The sequence below is a fragment of the Pagrus major genome, chromosome 10, assembly GCF_040436345.1.
Source record: "Pagrus major chromosome 10, Pma_NU_1.0".
NCBI lineage: Eukaryota > Metazoa > Chordata > Actinopteri > Spariformes > Sparidae > Pagrus > Pagrus major.
In genome coordinates this window covers 23,021,635-23,044,465 of record NC_133224.1, presented here as the reverse complement: position 1 = coordinate 23,044,465, position 22,831 = coordinate 23,021,635, and the positions used below count along the sequence as shown (strand labels likewise).

At 41.2% G+C, this 22,831-nt stretch overlaps 1 protein-coding gene across 1 annotated transcript in view; it reads right to left on the bottom strand.

Annotated features, from left to right (window-relative positions):
* Positions 1-22,831, bottom strand: part of LOC141003856 (glucosidase 2 subunit beta-like) — a 126,616-nt gene that overhangs the window by 62,144 nt on the left and 41,641 nt on the right. The window contains exon 10 of the mRNA XM_073475332.1: positions 11,857-11,926. Coding sequence (XP_073331433.1) covers positions 11,857-11,926 — 70 coding nt within the window. The remainder of the gene's footprint in view (positions 1-11,856; positions 11,927-22,831) is intronic.

The window sequence follows — 22,831 nt, the reverse complement described above, 5'->3', positions numbered from 1 at the left end:
GGCCAAACTGCAACTCTCCAACAAGCTCTTTGTAAAATAGAACACACACCACATTGGCCCGAGAATGAAATGCTGTGCACTCCAGCAAACTCAGGTTGTCCATCTGGCAGCAGGCAGTGCCTGTCGATCCACTGGGATCATTCCTTCCTACTCTTCTGCCTCCCACCACTGTCTCTCCAATTAAAAGTTACACATCAGCCTCAAGTCTGAGCCAGACTTCCAGATGGTTGGAATGATAGAGCAAGCTTTTCTTCTGTTGCATTGTCAGTGGAGAAATCAGTTACCTGTGTGTCTATTTTCCAAAAGTGCTGTGCAGTTGGGTGGTTGGCGGATGCTTTGGGAATTGAGCCGAGTTCTTGTGCTTAGTTAAATCCCCAAACTCTGCTCTGTACTTTTAGATACGGCAGTCTGAAACTGAGCGAGCAACTGCAGATTTCAAATGTTAATACGGCGCTACATTTTGTTCCTTGTTAGGTGAGATGAGATTGTTCATTTTTCACTCGTGGAGAGACATTACAGGAGCTTCTGCAAACGGGTGAGCTTTTCAGTTACATGTAAGTATACTGTTACTTTTGCAAACATCTTTAGGCTTATTCACTTGGTAAGGTTTCAATTATCCAGACTAACGAGTTGTGCATTGTAGGGAGAAATGGTGAATTCTCCTTTCAATATACACTCAGACCTTTATTGAACTCTGTCAAATATAGCTCTGCAATTTGACAAGATATAATAATTTAATTTGCACTCCTACCATGCAGTAAAATGATATATTAAACGATGAAGCAAAGGAATGAGGCGAGTAAAGAAGTGAGCGTTTCATGAAATGTTGGCTTACATATCAAATATTTGCCTGTGATAAGCTGACATGAAAAATGATTTCCAAGACACTGATGCCTGTGCTTCAAAAACACAGACATCCATCCAACCATCTTTTAATGCAAGTTTATTTTCTACTTAGCTGCGAGGCGTTGACATACATGAAGCCGTCAGTGACCGAGGATCACAGGAAAGGCGTGTCAGCCCTTATTTTACCATCACAGCGTCTAGTGTATGTTATCCCACACGCTTAAGCGCAGCTGACAGGTAAATCCCATGGCTGAGTATTTCCGCTGCTCTCACGCTTCCTCGTGAAAGTCTTTCTGTGTATGAACGGCCATCAAATCTCTGGGGAACACAAGACTGCAGCTTTTGCAATATATAGAAACCAACTTAAACAACTGAGAATGTAATCATAGCAAACAAAGCTAAGACAGCACAAAGAAGAGTGCTCTGTCTTGGTATGGTCAGCATCTCCTCAGTGTATTCATAGCCAAGCCTGTAGTCAAGCATCATCTCCAAGTGTACCCTGCAATTAACACCAATCCAATGTGGGAGACAACTTATGTTTTTTATGTATCATTACAAGGCTGGCAACCACCTGTCTCCATGATGTGCTATGCTTGAATTCTTTAATTCTTCAGTAAGCACGAGTTCCAATAAAATCTGACAGGCACATCTAATGATAAGCAGATCTGCCAATAGCCCAGTTTTTCAAAGCAACATGGGACAGCAGAATTTCAGTTTCTTGAACTGCCTTTCAGTCGGCTGCTGCCAGGATAGATTGTAACAGGACTTGAAAGCCTGGGATAGTCAAGCTGAATATCACTGTGGTAGAAAATGTACAAGTACAGATTGCAAGAAGACTGTATCAAGCGGATCTCGCACAACGTGACATGCAACGGGCTTGAAAGATTGTTGCTATTGCGCAGTCTGTAGGTGCCACAATGCTACCAGCTTTCCAGTCTGCAATGTTATTGCTTAGCAAGCTCCAACAGATCTAAGAAAAAGAAAACATTTATCATACAGCATGGTCTCATCCTCAACAGCCCGGAGGAAATGAGGTCAATTAGTAATTGAATAATGCCGATCTTTTGACCATTGCTATCATTGAAGAGTCACAAATCAATACAGACCACCAGACTGGCTTTCACCAAGGTCACCCCTCGATGATCTCTGGCAGGAAATGTGTCTAATGCCGTCTCCTCCGTCAAGCTCATTACTTGCCAAATGTGGGCTGAAGGTGAACTGTGTGGGTGAGCCTCGAGTGTGTGCCCCTAATAAGTGCTAAAGCAGCATGGGGGGCAGTGGGGGAGAACACACGGTGATAATTGAGAGCATAATGGTCAGTTACAGCATGTATAACCTCTGTGTTAAATATAGCCAGGCACATCCAAGAGTCCAGCGTATCAGTTAACTGGCCTTCACAATATACTCTGAGGATACACGTGGGTTATGTATAAAAGAGGTAATTCCACTGAGGATGTGAAAATGGAAAAATCCTTGGATTACTATTTTATATTTACCGCTTTAGATGTTATTTTCACTAGAAATACTGGCTCATGTTTATGCTTGCAGCCTGCGAGGCTGGCTTACCGACCAGGAAAAGTAAGCAACTGTCCTAGCTCTCAGACCCCCAGGGGCCCCTGAAGCCTCAGGTTTACTGTGTGTCATTTGGCTTGTGGTAATTTGATTCATTGCATTGCATATTTATTTGGGAATATGCGCCGTTAAAGCAAAGTATCAGCTGAAATTCTAACGGCCTTAAGGCAGGTGCTGTATCATTACCTGATCTTGAGAGTTGCTTTTTGTCCAAACCTGATACTGCAGCTACTGCAGTTTTAAGAACTTTAACATCTTAAATGATACGATACTTAAAGAGTAAACATCCCTACACAAGATTGTCTTTAACTTCATTGTTGACACCGAAGAGAATGACACATACAAACCTGGTGAAAATGTGTATTACACTGAATGAGAATTGGTTAGTTTCTGGGGCTCTAGGCAAAATATAATCAACTTGCATGTGTCTGCTGTATTCGATGGTCAAGCAGGGTGCAATCGCAATGTATGCTGGGAGGACTGAGGGAGTCAATTTTGCCCCAGGGCCCACTTTAAGGTTGGTTCGGCCACGGGAATCGTTGTTAAAATTGCAAATGGTGAGAACTAGACCTGCTTCAGTAGCACCAAGACTCCAAAACAATCACTGCATTTCAACTCACACTGAGAACAAATATTAAATGGTCAAATCCTGCACCCATTTAGTGCTCACTTTTTCTTATCAATGAGCTGACTTTAAATAGACACAATTTCAGTGCAGCAATGTGTGTCTGAAACAAGACTGGGCAAAGTTAGGCTTAAAAATATTCAAAAGTGACTCTGACATTGAAACTAAAATCAAGTGTAATAAGCCTTGAAGAAAATGGAATTCAGTTTGTAATTTTTTCCCCTAGCTTGCATGTAAATTTGGCAGTTTTAATGGCGCTGAATGTTCCACTATGTTCTGTCACGACACAACCTTGTTGTAGAAAACTATTTCAAATAATTTCATGCGAATTCTTATTTTGCCTGTATTGAACTATGGTACAAACCAAGGATTGAACTACTACAAAGGTCTTCAGCAAAGCTATGCTCACACCTGGAGTGAAAATTATAATACATTTGGGGATATCTTTATGGAGGAGACATACAGCATACTGACAGCCAGTGTGAGAAAAACGTTGAGAACACAAATGATGTTAAAATGTCATAAAAACCTTGGACACAGGGGCCCTGAACACATCTAGATTGAATAATTTATGTAACAATGTAACAGCCTTATTAATAAGTGAGGTGTTGTACACCAGGAGCTCAGACCACTTTGTAAGTGAACAGATCAAGGAGAAGGAAGCAACGTGAGTGAACAGAGGCTCGTCACTGAGTTTGCTTGCACTGCGATACTCCAATTACATTAATCTATCAAACTGATCGTTGACTAAACCATTTCCCTGCAACAACCATTGTCCACTCACGGCACGAGACATGGCAGACTTGACAAGCATTGGATTTCATAATTAAAAAGTGATAATCAGGGTGATACTCTGTATGTAAATCATTTGAAGGATTGTGTCTTTTCTTGTTAGATGTTCAAAAATCAAAAAACATAAGCGTGAAAATGATAAAACAATGGTTTTAGATGCTGCCCTCAAAAGATTCATGGAGCTAAGTTAGCTTAACATCAAGTAGCAGGTCATACTACTAAAGCTGATAGAATCTGCAAGTGAAGGCTGCAAATTCTAACAGAAAAACAGTTGCCAACTACTTTTGTCTGTTTTTGTTCGTTTGCTATTGTGATAAAAAAAGAAATTACTAATACATTTGCAAAATCAAATCTGTCACTGTGAAAATGTTTTGCACAAGAATTGTAAGTTAAACAGGAGTAGCAACAGTAGCTAACCTTAGGGGGGCGTGACTTAGTAAACAGTCAATTCAGGCTTGATTTCAATTACACTATTGCAATATTGCTCGCTAGCTGTCTAACAGTTACGGTACTACATTGCACTGCAGTGTGCAGCGTTCACTGTAGATATAACACCTACAAATGTAAGTTCCAGCAAACCAACATGCACGACCCCCCCAAACTCACCCACTTAACTATTGCTCAAAAATGTTCATCTGTATATGCTTACTAGCATTAAGATTGAGCCCTTAGTTATTATAAATCTACATTCCATAACATATCAATAGTTGGGAGAATCACTTTGATTTAAGTATTTGTGTGCATGTAAACTGACTTCTTAAAAGTGAACTGCTCTCTTTAGTTTGTTCTTCAATGCCTTTGCGCTCTGTATAGTGCAAAACAAAGTTTATTTAAGTAATTTTATCGGCACTCAGCAGAAAATCACAGGCTAATCATTGTTATCAAATCATGTCATACTGCAAATAATAATAACAGCTGCTTTCAAATTACAGATATTTGCTGTGCCCGTCTCCTAGAAAAGCACAAAGTCTTTGTTGTGCCAGCAAGCAGGTCAAAGCAAAGTCATTTATCTCTGTTGAGTTGGAAATTAACTTCTGCCTCCGAGCAATTCAACCTAGTAAGAACCCTGCTACTCTGCTGACCTCTCGGGCAACATGTGTGTGGCAAAAATAGCATGGTGGAGGGCGCATGACTCCAGCAGATTAGCATCACGTTGTTGATATGACATACATTCCTAGCGAAATGAGAAAAATCTTGCAGTCAGTTAAGTTGCAGGATGAAGATGGGAAGGGAGACGAGCTGGGGTCACTCACAGGATAAACGAGCGCAAGGATTCGAAAACATTGCATGTGTAGAAAATTTAAGGGTATAAATCGGTAAATGTGATTCTCAGTTTAATAAGTAATAATGACCCCTGTATGCTTACAGTTTAAGATAGCTACTCACATTGCAGTATTCGGGCAGCCAGTCTAAAAAGATTTCCTCCACCCAAAGAGATTTTCACTTTCAAAAGCAATGAGCAGCCGCTATTTGCAATCAAAGTCTGCCCTTCTAGACAAATAAATTAAAATGTGGCAGAGACTGCCAATGTTTCCTACCAACAATTAAGCTTCTGTCATAATAAATTAAATACCTACATGTAAAAGTTAGGACGTGATACTCACCATAAAAACTGTCACTGTATGCCAGTCAAATATGAAGTAATGATGGAAGCCGAAAAGCTACAGCTAATTGCTGTCTTTTAGTATCCTTTAGTGCTGGTTCTAAAGATCAGAAACTATCTCAGAAAAACCCTAGACAGCATTCCTTGGTAAAAAATCAATGAATAAAATAAAGCACACCAGTGGTTTACTGAGCCTTAAAAAAAAAAAAAGAAATACAAAATCTCTGCTCAAAAAGTGCCTTCACATATCAAAAAATCATGCTCACTCCATTCTCCAAACTGACTGATAGTACAGAAGATAAACAAAGCACTCTGCTCATCAAACATTAAAGCTTATGGAGAAGCTGGACATACCTGCAGGGTATCTGTTCACTATTAGAATAAAGTATCTCTGAAGGATTTTTTACGCAGTTTTATGCAAAAGTGTAACATATATAATGTCACCAAGATAAAAAGTAGAGATGTACCTTAAGATGTACTCAGTGAGGTTTAGGAAGGTATTTTTTCAGGATTTAGAGCCGTCCTGAGAATTGAGACAACAAATACTACTGTACCCCTATTTACTTTGCCTCAAATAGTCAAGTTCATGGCCTTAAAACACCCGAAGATGTCACAATCAGCATCCATAAATCCAAAACACACACTGAAGAAAATCTAAATAAAAGCTAATATTAATGTGCAACTGTTTCCTTTCTGCTGTTATTGTTGTTGCTATGACTTCCTGTGCTTGAATGCTACAAGCCAGTTCATGACCACGACCACTGCAAATGGCATACAGCTAAAAAAAGCACCAAATTGCCCATTTCAGGCAATTTTATACTGATGTGAACATGGTCCAAAAGACCCAGACTGATGTTGTATCATACATGCTGTTTATTATCTTTTTATCCACAGGCCAGGTCTCAGTGCTTGATGTCGCAGTGAGAATAAGCAGGGGGAATAAAAGTTTAAAGAATGTAATTACTGGGTTCTGACTTATAAAAGTTGCATGTTGTAGCTTAAAGGTATCACCCAGTTGTGGTTGCTTTTGTCTGCTCATCCGCACGACGACTCGCGAGCCTGAAGAGATCAATTTTCTGAGCTCTGCTCCCTTTTGTGCGGCCTCAGAGATTCTGCTAGAGGGGATAATTGTTGTCTTCCATACACTCGCGCTTAGCTGTCGGGACTCACCTGGAAAAGTACATGCAATATAGTGCAGAGAAATCAATTCTGTACAACAGCGCTAATTGGGCTCGCAGCAGAGAGTCAGGAAATGGCTGCAACTCACACCCATTTCTCCAAGCCAAAGAAAGATGAAGAGCAAAAATTGAATGTGACATGCAAGAGTGTGTGCACCTCATGAAAAAAGCACGTCTGCAAATAGAATACAGTTGGATTCAGCTGCTTCTCACCTAGACTTCTCATCAAATCCAAGTCTTTCCCTTCAACACTGGACGGTTGCACATGGTATATTACATTTATTCACAGTACATGACCGTCTTTGTACATTTTTTAAACCGCACATTCTCTTTTGCCACAGTGCCTTGAATATCAGATCTCCTGTGGTTAGAGAAAATCTTTACTCTTTTTTTCTTTAGGCAAGCAGCATAGTGATACAGTAGCTTATCTACTGGTGCTGAAAGCTGCTTCAAAGATACTGATTCATACATGTTAGTCAAACAATCATTGGATTGCCCCGTAGCCCTTCATAGCACGGCAAATGCCCTTATCAGCTTACAACACCTTGGATTTCTTTGCACACCATCCAGTGATCCGACCATATGTAAGACAAGTATCCACAAGTTAATGTAACTTCGGTGCCTTACAAGCAGACAAAACTGAATAGGTTTAACAAATACTTCTCAGCAGTAGGTGTAGATGAGTATTTAACAGAGAACATGATGATGCAAATGAGGCATGACTACAGCAAAGGTAACATGATAATGAAGTCGTTAAGCAGGCTGTCAAGTCTAAATGGAACATTGACTCGCATAGTCGACATGCAGGAAACGACAGAATAGGGCACCAACACGGAGCGATGGAGAACTAATATTTATATGTGTACATACATACATATGTTCTCATTGCGAGAGTAAAGCAAACACTCGCATGTTTTGAGAAATGTGTTAGTGATATTTACTTGTGGGTGTGACTGTTTGACCCAAAGGAAGGAAAACAGAGACTGAGCATTATAGAAACATTAACCCATAAGTCTTAACATAATAAGTATGCTAATGCTTTTGTCATGGCCTTGTAAATATACTGTTCTGCTACTTATTATTAAACTGAAATGCCACGGCTTGTGCGAGTGCAATACCAGATACAGGTAATACTGCTTGTGCTAATATAAGCTTCTTTACAACTAACAAAAGAAGTCAGTCTTCTTAAATGACAGATGGTGTCTAAACATTTAGTAACACTAGTAATCATCATTAATAATAGTCAACAACAATTAAATGCTTTATTAACCATTTATTAAGGGAGCCCTATCATGCTTTTATTTCACTTGTTGTCCTTTCCTTCACTGTTTTATAGTGCTATAGTGTTATATGCTAGCTGTTTTAACGCCTCGCCAGTAGTCCCGGCCTTAATTCCATGATTTTGTGACGTCGCACTACTACACAGAGTCACGCATTTGAATAATTTATGCCTAGCAGCTAGTTTTGCATGAAAGGAATTGATTTAGCACAGCCGCTTTGTTGTTGTTAGCAGTGCTGGGTCAGGTGTGTGTGAGCTGACCAATCAGAGGAGACTGGGTATCTGGGGGGGGGGGGGCTTAAAGAGACAGGAGCTTAAACAGAGCGTTTCAGACAGAGGGGGAATACAGAGCTGCAGCACTAGACAGTATGAGAAAACAGATGTTTATATTCTAGTTGTAGCCCAAAATAAAATCATGGACCTGAAGATGAGCCTAATATGTCCCCTTCAAGAGTTGCAACTGATGCTTATAAATATTTACAATTGCTTCATACATGGTTTATAAAGCATTTCATTGTTTGATAATTGTGAAATAACTAATAACCAAAGTTTAATTAACTATAATTTTTTCCATTTATTAATGATGAGTATAAAGTGTTACCAGACTTAATCCCAGCTTTGAGAGTTTTACGGTCTTTCATATTCACACCATATCCTTTACATTCCAGAGTCCTTATGTGTAATCACTGAAAGCCATAGCATGTAGCATGCTGGTATTAATGAATCCAAGTGCTCCCTATAGTGCTTTTTGAGAATTACTCTATTTCCATACCATAAGGCATGCACTGCATATAACCCTTCACTCTTTACATCAACAATCCGGCTTAACCAGAATAAATTTGAAGCTTTCTGAAGCTGTGAAACAACCGAGAAATTGTCCGACACCCTTCATTTCGTGATTCTAAGGAAAAACCACTGATTTAGTGGCTGGTGGCTGTCTTAGTGCATGCACTGTATGTTGGCTTCTGTGATTGGGATTGTTTCTCTCTCCCCTCTCTCTCTCTCCCTCTCTTTCAGACTCTGAATCAGCAGGTCCCTTCGGTAAACAAGGCAGAGTGATTGTTGGATTTGCATATTCCTGAATAAATCATATTGCATTTCTGCGATAAGCAGTGCACTACTGTTTGGTAGCTTTTCCTCCTCCTTTTTCTTCCTCCTCTCTTCTCTCTACACCATTCACGCATGCTGCCACGAATTAACCCTGATCATGAGGGACCACGGCGAGTGAGAAAGTGCTGCTCAAAATTCATGTTTTCGGCGGTAGTGGAAAAAACCATGCCATTGGCCCCTGGTGGAGCCCAGGCTGCCAACTACGTGGACGGTTAATCAGGCCTGATAATGATGCATGCCCATGTCCGCCACCAAGGACAAGGATGGCAGCCACGCTCAATGGTGGGAGATGGGGGGGGAGTAGAAAGCCTGGGAGGAGAGGAGGTGGAGATTAAAGCAAGTGAAGCCATAGAGAATTGGGATAGTTGAAGAGATGGAGGTGGAGAGGAGAAATGGGAAGATAAGTAGTGGAAAGGGACAGGAGAGGAGGAGGAGGACTCCCAAAGATGAGTCTATGAAGGAATGCAAAAGAAGCTGGATCTTCTGGATGAGGTGATTCGACGTGGGTGCAAATTAGTATTTTGTGTGAGTATGTGTGTACGCAGCCAGGCAGGCATATGGACATGTGTGCATATTCACATTGCTGTGTCTAATGGGGCTGGGGGATGTGGATCTTAATATGAACACATCTACACACTGTAGCCCCTGTTTTAATTACAGCCCTGGCATGCTAAAGAAGTGTCCAGGAGAGGAAAAAAAAAAATTTCTCCATTAACGCTGCATATAGGCCTCAGCCTTTCCCCCCTCCATCAGTTCAGCTGATGACTGCTTTTTCCCCTCTCCCCCTTATTCCTCTCACTTCCTTAGGAGAATTGGGCTGCTGGTATTTTGGCTGTGAAAAGGAAACCATCGGACGGCAGGGGCATGAATATTCCAAATGACTAATGTTGCACATGCTTATTTTTGACATATCTGGCTTCCGCAGGGAAATAAAACACTTCTAATGCAGGGGGACCATCTGTTATCTGTTGCTGGTGTTTCAGAGCAGGCGGGCTCGGTGTGCACACACTCGCTCATGCACACGAAAACACACACAGGCGTGCACACGCGCGCATACGCACACAGACAGGCAGACAGATCGACACATTCTCACACAGCGGGAGGCGTACATAGACAGCGAGACACATGCGCACACACATGTACTAACAGCTGAATCCGTTGGGAGCACGCTCAACAGACAGGCTCTAAACTCCTATACAAATTGAACACCCTTTTTTTTTTTAATTCAGTGTGTTTGTCAAATGTGCTGTAAATCTCGAGCTGTAGGGTGACAGGGAATGCACACACTTTTTATGCTAGCCATAAATACCTGGGCCTGTCTCCTCCCAGCAGCTGGAGCGGGATAATATGCTCGCGGTGTGAAGGGGGAATAAACTAGCTGCATCACCTTGAAAATAAAAAAACACGAGACACGCAAACAGCTTTCTGCATCAAGCACACATCTACACTCAGTGCAGCACGCTTAGATTTGTTTGGAAGTATGGCCAAAGGAATAGATGTATGGTAAACAAAGCTCTCTTATGCATGGATAATCTCTTTGTTATTTTCAGACAATAGCCAAGCTTCTAGGTATGCCTCTATTCAAGCAACTGAATATTTTTGGAAGACTATATTTGCTGTAGAGTTCCCATCCACTCCTCTGCCAGCACAATTTCAACACCATAAATTGTGGTTTAAAGAAGATTCTAGGGGAGATCAAATGTCCCAAAACTGACATACAACAATAATGAATCAATTGTAGTAATTATCTGAACCTCCGATAAATATCTAAAATTAATTATGTGTGTAAATAATTATCCTTTAACAAAAGTTAATTTATCATTTTTATATATAAATAGCTCTTTATTCAGTTATTAATAATACACTAAAGCCACTATTAAGAATTTGTACATTTCTGAGTTGTAGTATAAAAAAAGACATCAGACAGAGAAAACCTGTACCGCCATCCAGCAAGAGCCTTTAAAGGCTCAAGTTTGGCATTGTGGCCGTGAACATCTTGGTTTTTGAAGCCATATTTACTGAAAACTAAGCTGGCCATGCCCTAAAGCATACCCTGCTTTGTCGTCTATTTTACTCTAAATGGGACCATAATTTACTCAATAAACATCATGCTGTATTGAAGAAGACTACAAATTAGCAATGGAGACCAAAAACTCATTAGGAAACTGTTTACTGAGTTTATAAATAAAGTGAGAAGCAGTGTCATTTTCTCATAAGCTTACATACAATCAGACTTCTTTTTGAAACCAGTAGAGTCGCCCCCCGTTGGCCATTAGAAAGAGTGCAGGTTTAAGTCACGGTCTCATTTTCTTCTTTGAAAGATCCTTTAATCACATAAACCTTTACACTTGGTCGCTTTAAAATTTGTCCTGCAGAGTCAGACGATGCTTTTAGCAGAATGTCTGTGGTATAGCCGCATCTTGCGATTTCATACCTCGCAAACATCACTATTATCTTTGCGCGCTTGGACTATACGCTCCCTTAGGTGGGTCGGTTTTGCCATGCAGGCGTTTGTGTTCCTTCTTTCGCCTTTATTTTGAAGGAAGCACTGCAAATTCTCTAAACACAGTGCAAATTACACACTCATTCTGGCTGATCAATTGTGGGGGACCCTGATTAAATCATGTGAAACTAGCATCAGGCTAAAAAAAAAAACACGCAAACCTCTTGTGTTAAAAGCATAAGTAAACTTTGGGCATTAGTAAAATTTGTGTCACAATAAAAAAGATTAATTTAATCTCATAAATGAACTCACGCATGCATTGATGTTCGCACACACGGGCATGTAAAGTAGCTTTATGTGGAGGAGTTTTAGGGGAAGAGAGGACATGGAGAAGGTTTAATAGCTTACCTCTGTCAACTGCCTTTAAGTGAGGATCTTCACCCACAAGACTGCCTGGTGCACCCTGTGTGTCTTTGATCTACAAGCACATAATGGAAGCAGAGAGGGACAGAAAACAAGGTCAAAGATCTATACACTTATAAGACCTTGGGTATCACCTGCATTAATGTATGAGGCGACAACAGGCGTGTGTATGTGCGAGTGTGTGTCTGTGTGCGTGAGACAGAGAAAGTGATTTTGAAAGATCATTTCAGCTCAAGTCCATGACTCTAATATGCACCTCCCAGCAGACATGAAGGCTGAACAGTATGCGCTTGATGTTGCAAAAATACAAGGTTCCTTTCTGTGCTCTAGGAGGCTCCCAGGAGTCTTTGAGAGACAGTTTAATGATGAAAGACAACATGCCTGGATGCTAGTGTTCTGTTTTAGGTCACAGGGGAAAAACAGGCAGAGCCAAAACAATTTTAGGTCTTTAATTTTCTTGATGCCACATGCATTTAGAAAGTCATGTTGTGGATACTAACCTTGTGGAAGGTTTTAGGGAGATAATCACAAGCAGTGGCTGTAAAATATTGATATACTGAATATCAAAATATTGACATTTATCTCTAGCTGGGACCTGAGGATATAAAAATGTGTGTTATATTCTGTTGTTGATGCTTGTGGGCATTCTCTATTATGATATTAAAGCGAAAAAAAAAATATTGTGCAAAGCATCAACTCTTTCCAGAGTGTTCATGATGCTGTGGAGGAATGAACATGACAAGATTCCCACATATGGAGCAGGGGAAATATGGGTCTGAGTCGAAGGCTTGTCGCACGCTGACATTTTTTTCCTTCACTGGAAACCAGACAGTAAACTCAACTGTGCAAGTGAGAGACGTCGCCAAATGCAATGTGACTCACCACCTCTGAGGAGAACAAAAACCTGCTTAAGATCACTGTGACATCGCAGGCAGTATTTGCGGTACAGAATATTTTGACAGATTGGACTGAATACAAATGTGAAAACTGTCATGCCGAAAAAATAAGAAAACACGCCACTGAGTGACTGTGTTGGAAAGATCTTTTAAAACAATAATCCACAAATGTTACCCCCATGAAGTGTTGTCAGCTCAGGTAAGACATCTGGAAGGCAATTTCTATTAATACCGAAATCGGTCCATTGATCGCAGCTCTGCGTTCTTGATAGTTTTCCCCCATAACATCCAGGTTACAGTTATTTAGTCTGTCATTAAAGGAGCAGACTTCGACAGCATTAATGACGAGAAAAGCATTTCAAAATGCAAGAATAACAATACTGAGCTGAGTCGAAGTTTTTAGGTGGCACACTGACATTTGATTTAGTGCAGTATCTCTATTACATCTATAGCAGTGGCATGACATTTCAGAAATAGGCTTATTCAATTTCCTGCCAAAAGTTAGATGAGAAGATTCTCCCTCTCACTCTACAAGCTAGCAGCCAGTTAGCTTAGCTTAGCATAAACACTGGGGTGGGAATAGCCAGCCAGGCATCTAATAGCAAGCAAATAATCATCAGATAATTTTTCAGTGCAAACTAATTTACCTTGTGTTAATCTTATCCAGGTAAAACACGCTGTGCTAACTGCAACTATCAAAGTGACTATAAATAGGTTTGTGGCTAAGGATGTGTCCATGTATGTTTGATTCTACTTCAATTTTTGATATGAAATACAGTCCATTTTTTATGGTTTTGATCCGCTACAAAAGTTGAAGTATCCTCAGGACACCAGTCAATGCTCACCTCGCCACCGTCGCCACAACAAGAGAAGTCTCCTGCACGTATTGTTGCGCTGTGAGAGGCGGAAATAATGAAAGCATCACTTCAAGCTCCGTCCTCTCAGTCCTACCTATCTTTTCATGTCCACCTCATTCTGCAGTTATTGTTTGTGTATGGGAACGAGACATAGGCAGCGTAAAGCCTTCAAGCGGCCACATGCCTCCCTTTAAGGAATCAGCCGGCACATGAAAACAGAGGCTAGCTCTTGAAAACTGTCTGCCTTTGAAGGATCTTTATTCTCCGCTCCCCAGCTGCCGGAGATGTGTGTAACAGCTTAGACATACAATGGATGCACCGCGGGTATTTGTCCACCGAGAGCCAGGCCCACTAAATGAAAAGAGGGGCACACATACCCAGGAAGTGCCTAATTAATTGACAAGCAGATATTTCGAAATTTATAATCATCAAACAGACTTCATTTTGTTCCCCCACCACCATCCTCGCCAACCAATCTTCCCAGGCGACTTACTTAAGAGACTTATCTTATAAATACAGCCCTAATCAAAATAAATGACTAAAAGCTCTAAGGGAGTTGAAGGCTATACACATTTACATCAGAGGAACTGATGCAATTTAAATAGCCGCCTGTGCAGCGACTTAAGGTTGAAATCACAGAGAATCCTAACTTATGTAATACTTTCGGTGGCTTTTTTGTGTGTTGTTGCTCAGTTTGGCAGACCTATATTCATGACAGCCAAGTAGGAGAGACACGGCCTCCTTCTATGTGTGTGTTATGTTGTATTCCCTCTGCAGCATGCTCAGTTCGTGAGTGTGTCATATTTTACAGAATATTTTTAATATTTTATGTGTCACATGCTTTTAGTCTGTTTGAATGCACTTAACGCATGCGTTGTCTTCATTTGTGTACATCTGTGCGCTCTGCATGACTTTTTATGCGCTCGCTGCTCCACATTCCTCCGACTCTTGGTAGACATTTCTTACACAATGAAGCGGTGACTCATTCTAAACAGCCAGTAGCTTGCGAGCTCCGTTATAGTCGACCGGTGATGCCTAGGTAAGGTGAAACATGGGAGATGGATGGATCGTCAAGTTTCCCTTGAGCCGGAGTTTTAATGGATTTGTTGCTGCCACAAAGCCCAATACAACAGATTGCACTGTGACGCCACATCTCTCAGTGTCCACCAGCTCTCTGTTAATTCAAACAGAAGCTGCTAGAGCAATTTAACACTCAGGCGTCAGCTGTACTAGAGTCAAATTTTGGGATTCATGTGGAGACTGCAGTGTTCAAGGCACGACCGGTATCTCTGCAGAGGCACAGGGTTTAATGGTGAATGTGGCAGCAGCACAATGTTTGCAGAGCTCCCAGAATCTCCTCTGCCTCGTGACACTCTTGCTAATGCAAACTGAACTTGACTGTGACATTTGTGGAAGCCTCTGCACAGTCTGACTTTTGGACAGGAGTGCAGAATGGAGGGTCGATATGAACCCTGCGTGGACCTTTTGCAGAGCTCCCCACTTACTGCACCAAGCAACTTCTTGTACCTTGTCTTAGAAATGGGCTGATTTTTCCAGAGCCTTCCGAAGCAATCCGCTCTAAGAATGATTCATGAGCATTTTCTTACCAGTCACCTGATCTTCATGACTGGTAAGTCTCCATGAAACCACAAGGTAGATCTGCTTTAGCTCAACAAGTGTCAAACCGATTTCAAATTATAACAGAGGAGGTTTTATTGTAAAGAAGTGTTTTTTGTGATAGCGCTGTGAGGAGGAAGAGTGTTTACAGACGCTCTTTTGACCAGTACACAAAACAAGCACGTCATTAGTTAATTAGTTAGCATTGGAGTAATGGAAATGAAAATCCCCGCAGCACTGGGCTGCTGTGCCGAGTCAAATTCAGTAGAGCCAAGCTGGCGGTACTGCAAAAAACACGATATTCTTCAGTGAGTTTTTCAGCAAAACACTACAGTTAGTGGTTGAATGATTCCCTTAAATGCATAGACTCTATTTTTGTATGTGTCTGGTCAGTCCTGCATCGCCTGCTATCCCACAAAGCTGTGAAAGTTCTCTTGTGTCCCTTAAAACAGAGAAACTGGACGGAACGTTGCTCACATCATGCTGCATTCAGTGGGTCGTCACCATAAGGCTTTATGTACTAACGACATAACCTTACATCTGCCTTTGCTACTGATCGATGTCAGATGTTTTTCACATTACTCATCTGAGGACAACAAGATTCTTGTGGCAGCTGAACGACACAACCAACGCCAATTCTCTGCTGAGAACAGTCTGCACAGAAAAACACACCATGAACACACCATAGAACCATAAATGATCGCTAAAATATACTTTGTTTGGATTTTATGGCCTAGGGTTAGACAAGCTGATGATTTTAGATCGAGATCTATCTTGAAGGCGTCCACAATCCACTTTTCAGTCGAACTGTAGGGATCTCGATATTAAATGCGATCTTATTCCTGTTTCCAAAAATCACACAACCTCTTTGGTAGAGTGATGATGCTGAATTCATAGGCTATTTAAAGTCTCGCTGCAGTGTACGGGGCATTTCAAAACTGAGAAAAACAGATCCCAATTTAGATCGTGGGTCGTGATTGCGATTAAATAGATCATGATATTATTCTTGGACCAGATCGCCCACCCTTACTATGAGCGTAACGCCAATAAAAACAATACAAACAAGTATTTCACGTCACACTCTTGTTCGTCAGTATTTATAACAATGCTAAATATAGTTTTAGAGTACCTAGTAATAACTAGTTGGAATCAACAACTGATTTATTATCTTTTCCACTGAAATACATACCATCCTTCTAATACAACCGACAGTATTTTAACAGTTTAATGAAAAATGCATTCCTTTTCGCAGCCTGTGTTTTTCCATTCTGTTTAAGTTGGCCATGTTTGAGGATCTGATTCTGGCAGCACTCAAGAGCAGATCAAGGCGGCACAGACAGTGTGTGGTGGTGTAACTGTGCATATGTGTGCCTGGGAGACGCCGTGTGTGCTCTGCGAGAGGTAAAATAATGACAGGCGAGAACGGATGGCTGGTGACGCGGTGACGAGGAAAGCGCCTCATATTGGGGGCCTCAGGCTGGGCAGCTGTGAGAAACTTCTTCTGTCTTATACCCACTTCCTCTGGTCCCCCCCCTCCCTCTCCTCTCCTCCCACTCCTCTCCCTCCCCCCCTGTGGCACTGTTTAAACAGAGGACAAAGACGCCCCGAGTGGTTTTCCTTTTTCCAATCCCATACATGGCTGCTGGCACTTTCCTCTTCTGTATCTCCAGCTCACAGCCAGAAGAGTGACGGAGTGAGTCATGGCGGTTTTAACAAGTGAATCCTTTGATTAATTTTAATGGCACTTGCTAACAAAATCTTCCTCCACTAGGAGCCGATTTTCCCGTCTATTACTGCACGTTATCATGTTTTATTTTCCGACACGAGTTGAGATTATGTTTGAGACTGAAAAAGATTACAACGGGTAACTGCAGTTGCACATTTTGCACCTTTTACTGAATGAGTCATGTCTTCTGCAAAACCGTGTTTAGACTTTAAACAGCACTGATACAGACAAAAGGCTGTGATGAATACTGCACTTTTTAAAGTTTGTCTGCATCTGTTTCTGTGTGTGTTTATGGGTGTGTAAGCAAGAGAGAGATAAGTATGATGCTGGTTGTCTGAGTGGCATACTTGACTTTGAAAACTACAGTCAGCGGTAAATTCATGAACATATGGTGGATTTATGTGTGACTAAGTTTGTAGAAAACACACAGTTTTATGAAAATGAGGGACACACACATAGCATCTTTTATACATCACTGGCACCCTCTGCTGCATCCTGGGACACCGGTTCAGACAAGAGCGAGAGCCAATTAAAGTTCTTTAATCTGGAAAAATGACTGCATTTCTCTTGATGTATGCATGCGTGCTGGATGGATATCAACGGCGAGGAAACCGGCAGCTTGCGTGTCGCCGTCGCGCTTTCAGGTCATGCCAGTTGGCTTCCCCGACGTGCGACTGCGGTGAGATCCAGACAGAGCAGGAACAAGAAAAAGAGCAGAAGGGGAGAACATGGCAGCCGAGGACTACCACTTCTACATCAAACGAATGTTGTCACAACAGAGCAGCCGAGCCGCCCCTGTTAACTGTGACACCATTCAGCTGCTCGTCACACTGAGCAAAGCAAGGTGGAAACCTACTGTAAGTCATGCAAGCACACTGTTTATTAAATAAGAGAGCGGGAGACAGGGGAGACAGGGGAGAGAGGGGAGAGAGCGGCGATGCGACGGCGGCAGCGGCAAAGTGAGCATACTGTAGTGTTGTCAAATCTTCGTAAGTAGCATGGAAAGGCAGCATTTTGTCATCCCTCCATGAAATTGAATGTTGGGGAGGGAAATGAAGTGTGCCTTCCAATAACAGTAAAGGCAATCACTGAAGCTTGCACTTGAGAAATATGATATTGAGAGGCTGGCGCTGGAGTTCGAGCAGCGCTGAAAGAAACAACAAAAGTGATTATTTAGTGGTATTATTTTATGGTCGATGCAGCATTTTTCTGTAATGTGCAGCTGAGGGAAGGCTGAGGTCAGCTTAAAAAGGTAAATGCAGATGGAATCATCCTGCGTCACGAGAAAGTCACTTGGAGATATGAAATAACACTTCCCTTTTGATAATTTAATACTCCACTCATAAATGTAGACATCAAAGTTGGCAAAAGAAGCCAAGTTAAGTTTCTGTATGATCTTAAAAGCGTGTAATCGTATCATTAAGTGCTATAAATGTTGCAGTCTGTGCAAAAACAGATTTGTAACCATATGTTGGCATTTTAGCTAACAGTATCAGATGGATCGGCAGAAGTTCTGTAGTCGTACTAAAATTTAAAGAAGCAGCTAAATGATCCGCAGCCAGAGTCTTGCCTGAAGTTGTATGTGACAGAAGGAAAACGGGAGGGTAAAAGGGAGTAGGAGTGTCAAGAAGACAGACCAAAAAGAAAGGCTGTCTCCTAGCGGACGCCGGCGTATGGCCCTGTCAGTCGTCATTGCGTGCCACTCTCCCTGCTCGACACAGTGAAACTGAGGCAATGTACCCCATGAAATATTCACTAAAGTTGTCTTTGCTTAAAAAGGAGAGGGAGAGCAAGGGGGAGCCAAAAAAATGTGCTGCGATAGATAGATATGGAGAGTCCCCCAAATGCTCTTGATGTCAGCTTTGCTTAGGCCTCTTTACAAGGGGGGAGGGCAACAGGGAGACCGGCAGGGGGTCCATTAAATGTTCACAAAAGTGTACCCCTAACAGCGTGCCAGTCTCAAGAGCAAAGGCCCCCAGTCTCCCAAAATACTCTGCTAATTCTGCTGCACTCTCCAAATATCCAAAGCATGCTTTTGCTAGTTCTGCTGACGCCGCTGGTTCTCGCTTTTTGCGAAAGATTTATTTTTTAACATGTAAAGACAATTCAATATTTTCATTTATTGATGCTTGAGTAGCACCTTTAAAGCAGTTAGTGCAGCCATTTTGTGTAGATTACAGACAGTGAATTCATTGCTTTCAAACCAGGATTCACTTTGACATTTAAAACTGAACTACTGTGTATTTATAGCCATTCCATCCAGTGATATCTTTTTGCAAATACCAGACTACACCAACTTTGACTGCTGTAAGGAAAGCGTGAACAATGCAAAAATAAGTAAAAGATGTATGGGGTTTGGTTGGGCTGCACAAATCTCCTCAAATCTTATTCACTGTAACCAAGGCCTGCAGTAGTCTGGCGACCCTTTGACAAGGCAGATGGGGGGGGGCAAGCTCAAGTCATATAAAATTAGAGAAAAGACTGAACAATTAGCTTCTAATTAGGCTGTATGAGAGATGCAGTGATTCATTAACAATGTTTGCCTTTTAAACAGAAAACACTGTCATGGCCATTGCATTCGTGATGGCCTCTGTTGCCGGGATGATGCGTGGAACAAAAAAAAATGAGTCGCCACTGCTACAATTCAAGGCTTCAACATGAGACGACCAGACCCGGTTCTTTGTATCTGTGTGAGAAGGTTAAGTTTGTCCTCAGTCTTAATGTAGCACATTCTATAATCCACTCATTTCCAGATCAGGTTTTTTTTTTTCATCTCCCTAGAAAATCAAAGAGGAGTCTGAGTGAACTGGACATATGGCTGGAACAGAGATGCTTGATCAAGCAGTGAAGAGGTATGGAGTGGCTGGCAACCTCTTGAGAATATAAGTGTCATACGGATGTTTAAGTGCCATATAGCCACTTAAATGTATCTTACAGTAACAGAAGTGAAGCTTATGATTGTTTGATTATAGAAGGCGATCGCTTATCAACACTTTTCACGAGTCGGTTAGTAGCCATTTTGCGTACAGTGTTAAATAAATCAACTCCATCACACCAGCAGGAAGCCGTGAACATTAAAAATGTATAATATCCCGCAATCCAAAAAAAACTTCCCTTTTTTTTTTACACAGAGATGATAAAATGTCAACAGAGGAAAGAAAATACAAGATAAACAAGTAAAAGCACATACCCTGTACTGCATCACATCTTATACTGTACCTATAAGAACTATGAGAGCACTTACCAACAACCTGCTATCATCATCATCTAGAAACAAAAGAAAGAGCTTTTGAGTGCCAGGAATTATCTTATTTACAGGTACAATGAGAGTTTGAAGGATTTCCAAACAACCCAGCAGTTTTTCAGCACCTACTTTCTCTACAGCCATGTCCATAAATAAAATAAATACTAACCAGTATAGGACTAAAAAAGACTCTCGAATATCTTTTTTCACAAAAAATGAACATCTATGTACCTCAAGGGTCGTTTTACCCCCAGGAAGACTAGTAACTATTTTACGGAAGCTAATTTTTTTGCCTTCCAAACCTGAAGACTTAAAGGGGCAATATGTAAGACCTGTTAAATTCATTCTCCCAAGTAGGGGCAGCATATCACCTGAATGACTGCTACCTACAGCTAACTGTATTCTGACTATGCATCCATGACTGTAGCTATTGTTAGCTTGTGAGATTAGTTAGCCATGCAGCTAGCTGGGGGGAGTGTAGGTGTTTACACCACTAGCACGGGAGCTTTGGACTGCTAGGAAAAAGGTTTTCAGGCTCAGGCTACCTGGTAAGCATGCTAACTAACACATAGCAGTCTTTAACATTACTTAAAAACTGTTATTTCATCACATTTGAGCTCATTTTTAAAGGTGTTTATATTCCAGCCTCTATCAGTATTGAAATGGCACTTTCACATTGGCAACAATATCAAACATTTATGAAATGATACTTGACCCTACATAAATTAAGATCTAGGAAGGTCCCACTTAAGTTATAAGTAAGTTTCACATGTACATTATTCAGTTTCTAGCTGAATGACTGGTATGAAAACCAAGGGCAGATTCTTCTAAATGGTTCTGAAACGTGAAAGAGCGATGAATTTAGGACACTTTGGCGTTATATTTTTATGACTTCCTTGGCCTGAAAAGAGCATCACTGTAATCAGCCCTGCAATTTAAGCGTCTACCAGTAACAGAAATGGTGAGAAAAAAGAGGCAGTTTTGGTGATATTTCTAATGCAGGTATCAAAATTCAGACCAGCGCTGCTACTGCCAACAGTAATAGTGGAAATAAAATCATTCCATTCAAGTCCATATGTATTTCAGTGGTGTTTCCATGAAAAGACGGAGGACCTTGCCTTATAATTCACATTCTATGATAAAGCTACACTAAGAGAAGCTAGGCGCATGGTGAAATCTAATCTGAACCCCAGTGTTTTTTGTCTATGGAAATGACGAGCTTCTTATCGGCAGAGTGGGTTATTTGAGCAGATCCTCGCTGTGGCTTAGCGATGGGACTCAATCACTGCTGCCCAGCGATACAGGCCTCACTTTCGTCCTCTCCCTCTCTCATCTTTTTATCTGGAGGAGCGGAAATGAAAGGATGGTATCTCGCACTCTCTGCGTCCTCAGTTCAGGAGACAGGGAGAGGCACGGACATTTTCTTTTAGGCCATTGCTGTCAGATGAAAACGTGTGGTTTATAAACCTGTGCTCGGAAAAAATATGTCGGCAGCTTAGGGACTCTAAATTAACACAGACTGAAGAAAGGAAGGTATTATGAGGTTGTTTGTGTTGTGGCTGTCAAGATAGGATAGAACCGTGAGATAAATCTAATCACACGCTGGTAACTAGAAGAACATCACGGCGTCGAGTCACCAGCGGCTACATTTACAACTCTGGAGTAATCAAGCTTCTGCACATTTCGGTTGAAGCAATACAATTCTTCCTCATTCTGTGCTTATCGTCTAGGTTTTCTCTTGTCTCTATATTGTTCCTGGAGGTTACTGCACACAGTCAGTGAAGATACCAGTGCTTTATTTTCTTATGTATCCATCTAGTCAGTTTTAGGAAGCTTTTGTTGAACAGCTGTGGAAAGGTTTTGGGTGTGGATGAGAAGCAAAATGGCACAGAGAAAGAAAGATCTGAATCTGCTATAGGTAGATAAAGGAAGAGATCAACGATGTACGACTTATAAGGGCTTGTTCACACAGCATTTAAATAGTCAATCTCAGTAAAATTGCTGCAATCATCTCACAGATACAAACTTAACCACTGTGATGAACTTTGGCATGCAAATTCCCACCATTTTACCAACTGAAATCTGTCATGATAGTGTCCTTTGAGGGAACCGATGAAGTCAAAACGTGAAACTACTGTACAGTGTACAGGTACAATGGTGCTTTGAGCTAAATGGTATAATGTTCCATCTTTTACCATCTTAGTTTCATGTTAGCATGATAACATTTGCTGAACTCAAAGTTAGGTTGAAGTTGAAGGGAATATAATTGGTTTTGCATGGATATGGTCATAGATTAAGGTTGATCAAGCATTAGACAAAACAATAAGAGACATTTCACCCAAATTAATTGGGATGCATCTTCCTGAAATGTCAAGGGATCACCAAATTACTTAAATTTTATCCTCTGGGTACCATGAATGTCTGTACCAAATGTAATGCCAATTCATCCAGTAGTTGTTGAGATATTTCACTGACAAAAGGTGACAACTTTAACATGTTGGAGGCACTAGAGGAAAAATCAAGGGATCACCAAGTTACCATACCGTACCATGAATGAGTGTACCAAATTTAATGGGAATCGATCCAAGAGTTGTTGAGGCGCTTGAGTCCTGAGCAAAGT